Here is a 15,438-nt window from a genome sequence, read left to right as displayed (position 1 = left end):
GAGAGAGAGAGAGAGAGAGAGAGAGAGAGAGAGAGAGAGAGAGAGAGAGAGAGAGAGAGAGAGAGAGAGAGACCACATGCCTAGAAAAAAAAATAAAGTACATATCAAATGCCTACAATGAAAAAGAAATATAAGAAAATGAAACAAAAAACATAAGCAAAGAAACTGACCATAAATAAAATCACACAGGCGCGCACGAAAGTTCTTCCACAATCACGACTACTCTTACCACCGCCTTCTCTTACTCTCCACGCAGCATAACGGAGGACATGGACCCAGGGGGAGGACATCTGATCAACTCTCACGGGTACTCCTCACAAGAAATAGTCAACCTGCTCCTGACGGGCCGAGCGTTCACCAACACCTTCAATGGCGATCACAAGCTTGGCAACAGTCCGAGCCGGTCCATGGTGCTCCGAGGCATCACGCAGAGAGCAGAAATTGGATTATTGTCTCTTTTTGAGCATTACGACTGTTATAAGGTGAGTTAAAGATAATGAATGACATAAATGCGAATAACTTTAACGATACATATGTATATGTTTTGTGTTTTCCATCTTTTAGCATTATGATTGTGATATGTGTAGGTTGGTGTAGGGAGTGGATGTTTGATGAACTATCAACTATGTTTTTAAGGGAGTAGGTAGGGAGACACCTACCGAAATGGGCGCAAGCCACTCCCGGTGAGGTATATACGGGAAGCGAGGAGGGTGCTGCAAGCCCTCCAAAGACCCTTCCTGTGTCTTCACTTTCCGTTTTCCTATTGTCTCATCTACACCAGAGAGTAGTTTAGCATGCTCTCTACAGACAAATCCTCTTACTTTCCACACCACACTACACACACGCAACACACACCACCTTCCCCAAAAATTTCAAAATTCAAAATGGCTTTTAATTAATAATGCAGCGTCGGAGTTTCCGTCTGGGGGGGGGGGACCACAAATGCCCCCAGAGCGGACTCCACTTTCGGCCTCCGAACCAAGAGGTGTCTTGATACCTCTTCCAACTTTCTTTTTTATTAACTCCTGCAACATTCGTGGTCTTCGTTCTAATTTTCATTCTGTGGAACACCATCTCTCCTTCTCTAAACCTCACCTTCTCTTTCTCACCGAAACACAGGGTTTTGAGGCTACTGACAGCAATCTCTACTCTGTTCCCTCCTACTATCTCTATCCTAAATTTCACTGCAAAGCTGGATGTTGCGCCTACGTGCGCAACGACTTTACTTGCTCTCGTAACCACGACCTTGACTCTTCTGAGACTTCCACCATCTGGCTAAGACTTCATTGTCATTCTATTACTAAATACATATGTGCTGTGTATCTCTCACCTAACTCTACTAACTACGTAAAATTTTTTGACTACTTGAAACCTAAATTGAGCACAGCTTGCTTGACTCACTCTCCCTTCCCTGAGATCTCCATCCTTTGAGATTTCAATGTTCACCAACAGCTTTCACTGACTTTCACTGACCAGCCTGGTGAACAAGCCTACAACTTTGCACTCCTCAACGATCTTGAGCAGTTGGTTCAGCACCCTACACGTATTTCCGACCGTCTTGGAGACAAGCCCAACATACTAGACCTCTTCCTTACCTCTAACCCTTCTGCTTACTCTGTCAAACTGTTCTCTCCGTTGGGCTCCTCCGATCACAACCTTATTTCTGTATCCTGTCCTATCGCTCCTGTAAACCCTCTGGACCCACCGAAGAGGCGATGTTTCTGGCATTTTGCTTCCGCTCGGTGGGACGACCTGAGGGTGTACTTTTCTGATTTCACGTGGAATGATTACTGCTTCCAGGAGAAAGACCCCTCTGTGTGTGCCCAGAGCATCACATAGGTGATTGTCTCTGGAATGGAGGCACACATTCCACGTACTTTTTCTACTCCTCATGTTAAAAAGCCTTGGTTTAATCACGTTTGTTTTCGTGCTGTCAAAGATAGAGAGGCAGCTCACAAAAGGCACCAGAGCCTTCACACTCCTACTAACCATGACCTTTACATTTCTGCCCGGAATCGTGCTAAATCTATTCTTCGACTTACCAAAAGCTCTTTCATCAATAGTATATATCAAAACCTTGCTTTCTCTAATTCTTCCAGAGACTTCTGGCACCTGGCCAAAAATATCTCCTCCAACTTCACTTCTTCATCTTTCCCTCCTTTCCTTAACCCTGACGGCAGCATCGCAGTCTCATCTATCTCTAAAGCTGAACTCTTCTCTTAAACTTTCTGTAAAAACTCCACTCTGGACGATTCTGGGCATATTTCTCCAACTCATCCCCCTCTGACTCCTTTATGCTTGTTATTAAGATAATTATGAATACTGTTTTCTATGCCCTCTCTGGCCTCGACCCTCAGAAGGCTTATGGGCCTGACGGAGTGCCTCCTATTGTCCTCAATAACTGTGCTTCCGTGCTGACACCCTGCCTGGTCATACTCTTTCGCCTCTGCCTGTCAACATCTACCTTTCCTTCCTGTTGGAAGTATGCCGACATACAGCCTGTACCCAAAAAGGGTGACCGTTCCAATACCTCAAACTACCGCCCTATAGCTTTACTCTCCTGCCTATCTAAAGCTTTTGAATCAATCCTTAACCGGAAGATTCAAAAGCACCTTTCCACTTCTAACCTTCTATCTGATCGCCAGTATGGGTTCTGCAAGGTGCGTTTTACTGGCGATTTTCTTGCTCTCTAAACTGACTCTTGGTCATCCTCTCTTAGCCGTTTCGGTGAAACTTTTTCAGTTGCGCTAGACATATCGAAAGCTTTCGATAGAGTCTGGCACAGATCTTTGCTTTCTAAACTGCCCTCTTTCGGATTCTATCCTTCTCTCTGTTCCTTTATCTTCAGTTTCCTTTCCGGTTGTTCTATCTCTGCGGTGGTAGACGGTCACTGTTCTTCCCCTAAACCTATCAACAGTGGTGTTCCACAGGGCTCTGTCCTATCACCCTCTCTCTTCCTGTTATTCATCACTGATCTTCTTTCCATAACAAACTGTCCTGTCCATTCATACGCTGACGACTCCACTCTGCATTATTCAACTTCCTTCAACAGAAGACCCACTCAAGAGGAATTGCGAGACTCCAGACTGGAGGCTGCAGAACGCTTAACCTCAGACCTTGCTATCACTTCCGATTGTGGAAAAGTAGCCTTGTATTCTTCAACGCCTCAAAAACTTAATTTCTCCACCTATCAACTCGACACAATCTTCCAAACACCTATCCCCTATTCCTCGACAACATTCAGCTATCACCTTCTTCAACACGGTAATGTAGAGGACGCCTGGCTGAGCTTTAAAAATCATTTACTTACTCAGCAAAACACATTCGTCCCTTTGTGTGAGAAGCGAAGTAACACTAATAAAAGCCCACCTTGGTTTAACAGCGAAATTAAACACTCAGTTAGGGAGAGAAAATTGTTTCACAGGCTAAAGAAAGTGCAAAGCACGCACGAAAACATTACACTTTACCATGATGCCAGGCGACGAGTAAAAAGATTAGTATGTCAGGCAAAGCGTAGATATGAAGAAACTATTGCGGCCAACTGTAAAAATAATCCGAAATCCTTCTTCAGTTACATACATAACAGAAAGGCGATCAGAAGTGGAATTGGACCCTTAACAAACAGCGACGGTGCACTAGTGACTGACAGCCAAGACGTTGCAAACCTATTAAACAATTACTTTTCCTCGGTGTTTAATACTAACAGTCCTCCCACCACTACCACCAACACCAGTACTAATGTAAATCCCGAGCATGCATTGCCTAACTTTGAAATAACAACCGATGAAGTCCTTAAAGCCCTCCAATCACTTAAAACAAATAAAAGTCCTGGACCTGACAAAGTATATCCTACTCTGCTCAAAGAAACAAAGTGAAATACTCTCCTCCCTCACAACCGTATTCAATATGTCCTTGCGACAAGGCATCGTCCCTTCGGATTGGAAAAAGACTAACGTGACACCGATTTTTAAGAAAGGAGACAAAAAAGTACCAGGTAATTACAGCCCCATTAGTCTAACTTCGGTTGTAGGTAAGCTACTTGAGAGCATAACTAGAGACAAAATTGTGAGTTACCTTGAAAGCCACTCATTAATTGGAGACTCACAACATGGCTTCCGTAACAAAAGATCCTGCCTATCAAACCTATTAACCTTTTATAACGACCTCTTCACTGTTTATGACGTAACCAAATCACTGGACGTAGTCTATCTTGATTTCCAGAAAGCGTTTGATAAAGTCCCACATCATAAATTACTTAACAAATTAAAGCAAATAGGTATTGACGGTCAAGTACACCAATGGATCGCGAATTGGTTGAGCAACAGACAACAAAGAGTGGTGATTGACGGATTTAACTCAGAGTGGGCGCCGGTCACTCGTGGCGTCCCTCAGGACTCGGTTCTTGGCCCAATGCTCTTCATTATTTACATCAACGATGTGGATGTTGGACTCAATAATCGCATTAGCAAATCTGCAGAGGAGACAAAGACTGGTAACTCGGTTCACACTGACGAAGACAGGCAAAGCCTCCAAGAGGATTTGCACAAAATTTCAGCTTGGTCTGATAGATGGGAGATGCCCTTTAACGTAGACAAGTGCCAGGTCCTTCAAGTTGGAGGAAGGAAGAAGAAGTTAGATTACGAAATGCGCGGCGTTAAACTCAAAAGCGTTCAATGCGTTTTGGGGGTCAAAATCGCGTCAAACCTCAAATTCTCACATCAATGCATCGATGCAGCAAATAAAGCGAACAGAATGTCGGGCTTCATTAAAAAACTTTTTATTCAAGAATAAAGATGTAATACTTCCACTATACAATAGTTTAGTCAGACCCCACTTGGAATATGCGGTACAGTTTTGGTCTCCCCACCATGCAAAGGACATTGCTAAATTAGGTGTTCAGCGTCGGGCAACAAAAATGATCCCTTCCTTGCGCAACAAATCTTACGAAGAAAGGCTTTCCACCCTTAACATGTTCTCTCTTGAGAAACGTCGCCTCCGAGGAAAACTGATCGAATGTTTTAAAATACTTAATGGTTTCACGAATGTAGACAGATCAACATTGTTTATGATCGATGACACTTTGCGTACGAGGAACAATGGCGTAAAACTCAAATGTAGACAAGTAAATTCAGAATGCACCAAATTTTTCTTTACCAACGTTGTAGTGCGAGAATGGAATAAGCTCCCACCGTCAGTGGTCCAGTGTAACACGACTGACTCCTTCAAAAACAAGCTCGACCGTCACTTCCTTCAACTTAATATCAACTAGAGTTGAAATGCAACGTTTTGGAGCCTTCTGAGTAATGTAAAATCACTTAGGTTTAAGGACAGACCACCTAGTCTGGACCATGGGGTCTTTGTGGTCTGATTTTCTATGTAAATCTATGTAAATATCCTTTGCTCAAAATCTCAACTGGAAACTTCACATCTCCTCTCGCACTAAATCAGCTTCCTCGAGGTTGGGCGTTCTGTATCGTCTCCGCCAGTTCTTCTCCCCCGCACAGATGCTTTCCATTTATAAGGGTTTTGTCCGCCCTCGTATGGTGTATGCATCTCACGTGTGGGGGGGCTCCACTCACACAGCTCTTCTGGACAGAGTGAAGTCTAAGGCTTTTCGTCTCATCAGCTCTCCTCCTCTTACTGATAGTCTTCTACCTCTTAAATTCCGTCGCCATGTTGCCTCTCTTTCTATCTTCTATCGATATTTCCACGCTGACTGCTTTTCTGAACTTGCTAACTGCATGCCTCCCCCCCTCCCGCGGCTCCGCTGCAAACGACTTGCTACTCATGCTCATCCCTATACTGTCCAAACCCCTTATGCAAAAGTTAACCAGCATCTCCATTCTTTCATTTCCTTCACTGGTAAACGCTGGAACAACCTTCCTTCGTCTGTATTTCCTCTTGCATTTGACTAGACCTCTTTCAAGAAGAGTGTATCAAGACACCTCTGCACCCGAAATTGACCTGTCTTTTGGCCACCATTTACTTTTGTCTATTATGGAAGCGGCGATTAGCGGGCTTTTTTTGTACTCTTTTTGTAGCCCTTTGAGCCGTCTCCTTTGTTGTAAAAAAAAGGCGTTTTTTTCGATTATGTTTTGTAAATAAAGGGGAGAAGGAAATGAATGATGAATGTGTCTAAAAGTTTGCGAGATATATTGTATATGTAGATAACTCCAAGAGATAGGAGAAAGCCATGGTAGAAACAAAAGAAAGATAAGTGACTATTTAGAATGATTAAAAAAAAAAAAAAATCTAAGAGAACATGCCTTAAACTACCAACTGGTTCATAAGGTCGAAAATCCGATACTGTCAGCGTTTCCCGTAATCCAGCTAATTAGCAGCGCGCCAAAAGCATTAGAAAATATTTCCCAAGGCAATGTTTCCCTTGCCAACATCCCTAAGTTTGTAAAAATCTGTTTGTGCTGCGCAAAATATTCGTTTGTAAGTCACCTTTAAAAGTTTGAACGCGTTTTTCCCGAAATTTGACCTTTTCAGATAAAAAGCTGCAAAGCCCAATAATTATGAGACCTAAAACATTTATGGAAGTTTTGTTTCGAAGAACGTTGACACAGACGATGTAACTGAATACATTTTTTCCACCAATATTTGAGTAAATGTTATGGATCTTCGAGTACAAAATCTACCGTCGGAACCGGATTTGCTTGTGTCATCGACATTAAGAGGATCATTACATTTTAGCCTGAGGAGATAACATATTTACAGCAAAATTATTTTACGTTTTATGTTCTTTCCAAAGATAATTCAATCAATATTGTAAGCTTAATAGTCTAGGAAGAGCGCTAGTGAGGTTCCCCTAAATAAGCTTGAATTAGGGCCGACTTTCATTTACAAGCACTCAAAAAATTTCATTTTTTTTGTTCACTATTATGTGTTACATATATTTTGAGCCTGCTTTTACAATAACAAAAATGTTCCCTGAAGCGGTTGGATTTAGGATTTAACTAGCAAGCTTAACCAAAATTGTGAAAACATTCGTTAAAACATAAAAAGTACCAGAGACCGGCTTAGGAATCCTTCTCAACAGCAGAACATCAACATCTTTATCTCCTCAGGTCGGGACTCACCTTAAGACGCCTCAGTATCCTATTTGGGTGGTCTGTTGCGAGAGCCACTACAGCTGCCTCTTCAGTAGAGACACCGTTGTCGCATCAGACAACCCACCCATCCCCACCTTTGACATCTTCTACTATGACGGGCTGGCCTTACAAGAGGACGAGATACGACTGACGATAGGTGAGTGGTCTGATTGATAACAGGTAAATGGTACGACTAGCTGGCTAAGTATGATAATTAGTGAGCGGCTTTGTCTGTTGCAAATGAAAATAAGATTAATTTGGAGAGTGGTGGTGGTTTGGTTGTAAATAAGTGAAAGATTACAGTGAATGGGATATGAGTTCCTTGATTTGAGTTAACGAGATATTAGACTAACATGCAATGTGTATAATTAGAATAACTAAGTTTTAAGTAACTTTAAATGTATTATTGAACTTCATGATGCATATATCTAATTATTCAGTATCATGCTTAGGAATGACTTTAATAAATTCGTAAGTATTGATTTAAATATTAAATACCAAATCATACAAGGATAGATGGTAGCAAAGGTTAGCAAATAGTAGTAGTAATAGTGGTGGTGGTAGCAGTTGTAGTAGTAGTAGTAGTAGTAGTAGTAGTAGTAGTAGTAGCAGTAGTAAAATTATTACTATTATTATCATTATTATAATTATTATTACCTCCGCCAACGAAGTTGGGAGGAGGTAATATTTTTGGTCTGGTCAGTATGTTTATTTATTTGTTTGTTTGTGTGTTTGTTCGTGAGCAGTCTCCTGTGCACAATTTTGCGGATATCTCAACCAAATTTTCAGGGAAGCTTCGTGTCTATCCAGAATAGAACCCATTAACTTTTTTATGTCAAAGGTCAAGGTCAAGGTCGCACAAAACGTCTTTTTGGCCATAGCTTCTGTTCTCTTCGTCGTAGAGACTTCAGACTTGCTTCATATTTTAGCTCATGGAAAGACGCACCATGCATGGCCTTGACCTCGACCTTTGACCTTGACCTCGAAAAGTTCGCCCAAGGTCAAAGTTTCCCAAAAAATTGAATTTCATCACATTTCGAAACATATGCTTCCATATGATGCACCTTGCATCCAGAATAGGACCCATTAAATTGTTTATTTCAAAGATCAAAAGTCAAGGTCAAGGTCGCACAAAACGTCAGATTGGCCATAACTTTGGTTCTCGTCCTCGTGGAGATTTCAGACTTGCTTCATATTTTAGCTCATGGAAAGACGCACCTTGTATGGCCTTGATCTTGACTTTTGCCCTTGACTTCGAAAAGCTCGCTCAAGGTCAAAGTTTCCAAAAAATATAGAATTTCATCAAATTTTTAAACAAATGCTTCCATATGATGCACCTTGCATGGCCTTGACCTTGACCTTTGACCTTGACCTCGAAAAGTTCACCCAAGGTCAAAGTTTCCAAAAAAATAGAATTTCATCAAATTCCGAAACAAATGCTTCCATATGATGCATAGGATCACAGTTGATGCCCATACCAATTTTCAGGACTATCTTTGGCTGAGGTGTGCACTCTCCGAGTGCTATGCGTCTAGTTATTATTATTATTATTATTATTATTATTATTATTAGTAGTAGTAGTAGTAGTAGTAGTAGTAGTAGTAGTAGTAGTAGTAGTAGTAGTAGTAGTAGTAGTAGGACATCATTCTCCATGAAAACACCAACGTCAAACAGGTGGCGTATGCGGATGACCGGGGTAGGAAAGTCTGCAGACTTCAGGAAATGGTGGGACCTCGTCAATGAACACGGCCCTAAAATAGGGTACCGTCCCAACGCCACTAACTCTGTGGTGATTGTAAAACCAGAGGCATAAGATCGGGCCAAAACCACATTCCAGGGCAGTGACTTGAAGCTGTCAGTGACTGGTGAAAGACACCTCGGGGCAGTCATTGGAACAGCTGAATACAGAATCGAATATGTGAAAACAGCTGTAAAGCGCTGGGAGTCCGAATTGCAGAGGCTGAGTGAGATCGCCAAAACGGAACCACAGGCAGCCTACGCTGCATTTACGTACGGTGTCAAGCATAAATGGAACTACCTCATGAGGACAGTTCCTGATGTTGCTCCGTTACTAAAACTTCTGGAAGATGCTATCAGAAACACCTTCATACCTGCGATAGCAAATGGGAGATGCCCCAGCGACCGGGAGCGAAGGTTGCTGAAGTTGCCGCAAAGAATGGGTGGGCTCGGCATCACAAAACCGCAAAATCTGGCAGAGTCTGAATCCGAGAACTCACCCCGAATCACAGCCTCCTTGACTGGATACATTATCGACCAAAACGAGAGAAGAGAAGACAACCCTCATGAAATTAGGTCACTAAGTAATGAAATCTCCAAGAACCGAGAAGGAAAACAGAGACACTCTGAGTGATCTAATGAGAGAACTCCCGGAAAACACAAGGAGGAGGACGGATATTGCACAGGAAGTGGGCGCTTCGAACTGGCTAACTACACTACCTATCAGGGCAAAAGGCTTCAACTTAAACAAGAAAAAATTCACAGATGCCCTTGCCCTGAGGTATGGTTGGCCAGTGGATAGGCTCCCGAACATGTGTAACTATGGCTCACCCTTCAACCAAAACCAAGCCATGACATGCAATACAGGAGGCTTCGTCTGCATGAGACACGACGAAGTGAGACATGTGACAGCTCAGATGCTGAAGTCTGTCACGACGTGACCGTGGAGCCCATGTTGCTTCCTCTGCAAGGTGAACACCTCGCCAGACGCACCAGAGGGTTTTGGACTCGTGGACATAGGGCGTATTTCGACATAAGGATCTTTGATCCTATGGCCCATTGCCATAGAGACCTGACCCTCGATGCAGCTCACAGAAGAAATGAACAAGAGAAGAACAGAGCATATGAACAAAGAATACAGAATGTGAACCAGGTCTCCTTCACCCCGTTAGTATTCACGACGTCAGGAGGGATGGAACCAAGGGCGTAGAGCTTCTACGTAAAACTCGCCGAAACACTGGCGGATAAGGAACAGCAGCCGGGAAGCAGTGTGGTCGCCTGGATGAGATGCAGGTTGTCCTTCTCCCTCCTGAGATCAGGCTTGGTCTGCCTGAGACGAACCACGTCACCTGCACCCAAAACCACCCACATTGCCGACCTGGACTTTGAGGCGACGGTGGTTGATAGCCGCATCAACCACAAGCTCTGTTAGCTTAAGAAAAATATATTTAATAATGTTTGTAATATTAAATAAAGATGGTTGTCGGCCACAGTCATTGGCGGGCTGGGACCAATGAATTGCTTTGTGAAAGGATATGAGAAAAGATGCCGCTCTCAACGCAACTCAATGGAGGCCGTAATTTTATGAAAAAAAAGCAGTAGCAGTAGTAGTAGTAGTAGTAGTAGTAGTAGTAGTAGTAGTAGTAGTAGTAGTAGTAGTAGTAGTAGTAGTAGTAGTAGTAGTAGTAGTAGTAGTAGTAGTAGTAGTAGTAGTAGTAGTAGTAGTAGTAGTAGTAGTAGTAGTAGTAGTAGTAGTAGTAGTAGTAGTAGTAGTAGTAGTAGTAGTAGTAGTAGTAGTAGTAGTAGTAGTAGTAGTAGTAGTAGTAGTAGTAGTAGTAGTAGTAGTAGTAGTAGTAGCAGTAGTAGTGGTAGTAGTAGTAGTAGTAGTAGTAGTAGTAGTAGTAGTAGTAGTAGTAGTAGTAGTAGTAGTAGAAGCAGTAGCAGTAGTAGTTGTAGTAGTAGTAGTAGAAGCAGTAGCAGTAGTAGTAGTTGTAGTGGTAGTAGCAGTAGTAGTAGCAGCAGCAGCAGCAGCAGTAGTGGTAGTAGTAATAGTAGTAGTAGTAGTGTAGTGCGGCGACGGCCTGATGAACGAGCCTCCCATAACCCACTTTGCCAGTGGGGTACCTCTTTGGCCGACTCGGTAAGGAGTGGCTCTCCCGTCACGCTGGTCGCGGGTTCAATCCCAGGCAGCCGGCGAATACCCTGATCTTGATTAATTTCTCGTGTTATTTCGATACACGCAGAGGCCGTGTTGAGAAATAGGAAGGATAGAAAATAAGCTCGTCGGGGCATTACAGTGGTGGCATAGCGGTGGGCATCCTCTCCTGCAGTTCTGTTGAGTTTCCCCGAAGGGGTAACAGGTAGGATGGCCCATGCTCCGAGGTTGATAGAAAATGGAAATGTTGGAGGTATGTCTCAAAGGGACATTGTGGAGTTATGTATCAAAGGGACATTGTCAACACACAGAAATTAATCTATATAGGGGGGAAAGCCGTGTAGTGCGGCGACGGCCTGATGAACGAGCCTCCCATAACCCACTTAGCCAGTGGGGTACCTCTTTGGCCGACTCGGTAAGGAGTGGCTCTCCCGTCACACTGGTCGCGGGTTCAATCCCAGGCAGCCGGCGAATACCCTGATCTTGATTAATTTCTCGTGTTATTTCGATACACGCAGAGGCCGTGTTGAGAAATAGGAAGGATAGAAAATAAGCTCGTCGGGGTATTACAGTAGTAGTAGTAGTAGAAGAAGCAAGATGGCACCTCTATTAAACAATTTTCTGCGCCGTAACGGACTGGGGCCGACCACCTGACCCCACAAAGAAAGCCTACCGATTCCATAGGCTGAACGTAAAATAGTAGTAGTAGTAGTAGTAGTTGTTGTCGTAATAGTAGTAGTAGCAAAAGTAGAATTAGTGGTATTTGTAGTAGTAGTAGTAGAAGAATTATTAGTTTTAGAAGTAGTAGTAGTAATAGTAGTAGTAGTAGTAGTAGTAGTAGTAGTAGTAGTAGTAGTAGTAGTAGTAGTAGTAGTGGCATTAGGTTGGGTCAGGAGCGGCATGAGTAAAGAAGGAAAGGGAGATCTAGACGCAATAGATGATAAGGTGTTATGTAAAGATATAGTGCTAAGTAGTATTAGTGATATGGTTGGATGCCACAGTCATTAACGAACAGAGTTGGGACTAATGACCCCCAATTTATGGAGCCCTCCATGATTATATGCCGAAAAAAATAAATATGGGTGGAAGTATCTTTTATATGTAGCAGTAGTAGTAGTAGCAGTAGTAGTAGTAGTAGTAGTAGTAGTAGTAGTAGTAGTAGTAGTAGTAGGAGTAGTAGTAGTATTAGTAGAAGTAGTAGTAGAAGTAGGAGGAGTAGTAGTAGTAGTAGAAGTAGTAGCAGTAGTAGTTGTAGTAGTAGTAGTAGTAGTAGTAGTAGTAATAGTAGTAGTAGAAGCAGTGGTAGTAATCGTAGTATATAGTAGTAGTAGTAGTAGTAGTAGCAGCAGCAGCAGCAGCAACAGTAATAGTAGTAGTAGTAGTAGTAGTAGTAGTAGTAGTAGTAGTAGTAGTAGTAGTAGTAGTAGTAGTAGTTGTAGTAATAAAAGTAGTAGTTGTAGTATAAAGAAGTAGCAGTAGTAGTAGTAGTAGTAGTAGTAGTGGTAGTACCAAGAGGGTACCACTATAAAACACTTTCCTGCGCCATAACGGACAGGGGCAGACCACCTGGCCTCACCAAAGAAGTCTACCAATGCCATAGGCTGAGCGTAGAATAGTAGTAGTAGTAGTCGGCTGTCTGCTCTCTGCGCATGTGGATCACCGAATGATGTACCTCACACCATGACATACAAACAGGGAGGCTTCGTCTGTATTCGACACGATGAGGTGAGGGATCTGACAGCAAGCATGCTCGGGGAAGTATGCCTAGACGTCACTACCGAGCCGACACTGCTCACCCTGGACGGCGAACACTTTAGATACAGGACGGCCAATACTTAACATGACTCACGGGTTGATTAAGTGCCCGCGGGTTCTGGATCCCCGGACATAGGGCATTCAAGGACTTTCGCATATTCAACCCGATGGCTGCCTGTCACAGTGAGCTGCCCCTGGAAGCCGCCCATCAAAGGAACGAGCAGGAGAAGACAAGGGCATACGGTGAAAGAATCCAGCATGTAGATCAGGGCATCTTCACCCCCCTAGTCTTCACTACTTCCAGCGGGATCGGTCCAAGGGCCCCAAGCTTCTACACACGACTCGCGGAACTGATCTCAGAAAAGAAGCATCAGCCAAGGAGCCACGTTGTCGCCTGGATGAGGTGTCGCCTCTCTTTCTTCTGCCCAGGTCGGCCATCCTTTGTCTCAGGGGCACCAGACACTCTGGCACAAAAGCCACAAACATCGCCAATATGGACTATGAGGCCACAGTGGTGGAGAGTGACATGAGGGTGGGTCGGGAGCGACATGAGTAGGGAAGGAAAGGGAGATCTAGACGCAATAGATGATAAGGTGTTATGTATAGATATAGTGCTAAGTAGTATTAGTGATATGGTTGGATGCTACAGTCATTAACGAACAGAGTTGAGGGTAATGACCTCCAATATATGGAGCCCCCATGATTATATGTCGGGAAAATAAACATGGTTGGGGGTATCTTATATGCAGTAGTAGTAGTAGTAGTAGTAGTAGAATTTACTGGGTGTGGTATCATTATTATTGTTATTACTATTAGTAATAATAGTGTCACCATACACACACACACACACACACACACACACACACACACACACACATACACACAGTACCCAGAGATCGACGATAATGAGCACTTGCTCACGTCGAGAGGATACCTGCTGGCAAAAGCGAGTCCAACTCGTGATCAGGGCCTGATGAATTACACACACACACACGCAGGCACGCATGTAGACACGCATTCACTCACACCCACCCACCCACACCCACACACACACACACACACACACACACACACACAGTAAAATAACAACAAACACCTATTTACACTTGCTACTCCTCAGAACTGTCAGGCGAGGAAAGTGACCTTCCCATCGTGCCTCCCCTCGAGCACTGCATCAGGACCAAGTGGAAGAATGCTGCTATAAGCTGGAACGGCACCGACCCCATCCTATAACCTCCATCCTCGCGATCACCATTGCATCCCGCGTACTCACATCTATACAAGTACGTCTCCTTGCTCCTCTCTGATTCACGTGCACTCATCTAAGGATCTAAATCCCACCCCTGAACGTGAGGTGATTTGAAAACTGTTGAGTATCTGTGCCATTGTCTAGTTGCGTACCTGCGCTATTGTGCCAGTGCCTATTGTTTATCGTTTACGGTCACTGTTAAAGCATTGGTGTTCTGGCCGATATTTTAGCAGTAATTAATGTACTATCGTCGGATTACGTACTGATTTACATATTATCCGTCTTATGTTGCTGTAATCGTCGTTACTTTGGCTTAATGAAAATTCGCTCAATCCTTCCTGCTCTACCCTTCTATTATTAACATCATTATAGCCCAATATGAAATGATTTTTTTTCAATGTTTTGATTTCCTGCTCTAAAGATAAAAAAGTCCTCTTTTGTAATAGGAGAAAAGTTTCCAGATATCTTGGAGCAAGAATATACATGCTTAATGATTTGTAGTAGTAGTAGTACTAGAAGAAGTAGTAGTTGTAGTAGTAGTAATAGTAGTAGTAGTTGTAGTAGTAGTTGTAGTAGTATTTTATAATTTTATGAGCTTTTTATCCTAATTTATTATTAACAGCACCTAAGTTGTTTTAGGCATCATTGCTTGTGGTCTGTGTCTTTCATTATATTAGAAGGCCGTCCAGTAGTCACTCGTCGGAATTTTGTATAAGCCTTAATTTTTAGATGTTTCCGTAAAGTCTACGCATCCGGAAGTGTGAGTTTTGTTGTGTGGCAATTCAGATCATTATTCAGATCCATGTCTGGATTTTTTCCTTTTAACCTGAAGAGAAATATTTATTTTCAATTTGACACAAACTGGTCTATCTAGTTCCGTCTCAATCATATTATATAAGTATATGTTAATTGTAATAATTGTAAAAATAATAATAAAGATAATGATAATAATAATAATAATAATAATAATAATAATAATAATAATAATAATAATAATAATAATAATAATAATAATAATAATAATAATAATAATAATAATAATAATATTACTATTATTATTTATGGTGATAGTAATTATGATCATTATAATAATGTTAATGATAATTTTAATGACAATGATAATAGTAATGAAATTATATATTTCACAAAAAAAATGAATATTTCTTTGATCCCTTACGGTTGTTAACTAACATCATATATTGTGTCAATAGTTGGTTCCTGTTTCATTATAATATTTAGTTATGGTAACCTTGTCTATATTTATTATTAACCATCACATAGAACTGAGGGGAAAGAGTTACACACCATTGGGTATATTTTCCTCGTACAGCTCAAGTTTACTGATACGGAAATGGGTTTTTTTCCTTTTATTTTTACAACAAAAGAGTCGACACAAGGGCAACAAAAAGAGTGTAGAAAAAAAAGCCCGCTACTTGCCGCCTCTA

At 42.2% G+C, this 15,438-nt stretch overlaps 1 protein-coding gene across 3 annotated transcripts in view; it reads left to right on the top strand.

Annotated features, from left to right (window-relative positions):
* The window catches only part of LOC127008549 (probable ubiquitin carboxyl-terminal hydrolase MINDY-4), a 74,055-nt gene extending 59,127 nt beyond the window's left edge, over nucleotides 1–14,928 (top strand). For all 3 annotated transcript variants that reach the window (XM_050880723.1, XM_050880724.1, XM_050880722.1), the window contains 3 exons: nucleotides 257–482; nucleotides 7,074–7,254; nucleotides 13,865–14,928. In XM_050880723.1, coding sequence (XP_050736680.1) covers nucleotides 257–482; nucleotides 7,074–7,254; nucleotides 13,865–13,977 — 520 coding nt within the window. In that variant the 3' untranslated portion in view covers nucleotides 13,978–14,928. The remainder of the gene's footprint in view (nucleotides 1–256; nucleotides 483–7,073; nucleotides 7,255–13,864) is intronic.
* The last annotated feature ends 510 nt before the right edge of the window (nucleotides 14,929–15,438 follow it).

The sequence above is a fragment of the Eriocheir sinensis genome, chromosome 38 (genome assembly GCF_024679095.1).
Source record: "Eriocheir sinensis breed Jianghai 21 chromosome 38, ASM2467909v1, whole genome shotgun sequence".
Taxonomy (NCBI): Eukaryota; Metazoa; Arthropoda; class Malacostraca; order Decapoda; family Varunidae; genus Eriocheir; species Eriocheir sinensis.
This window is presented reverse-complemented; position numbering and strand designations above follow the sequence as displayed.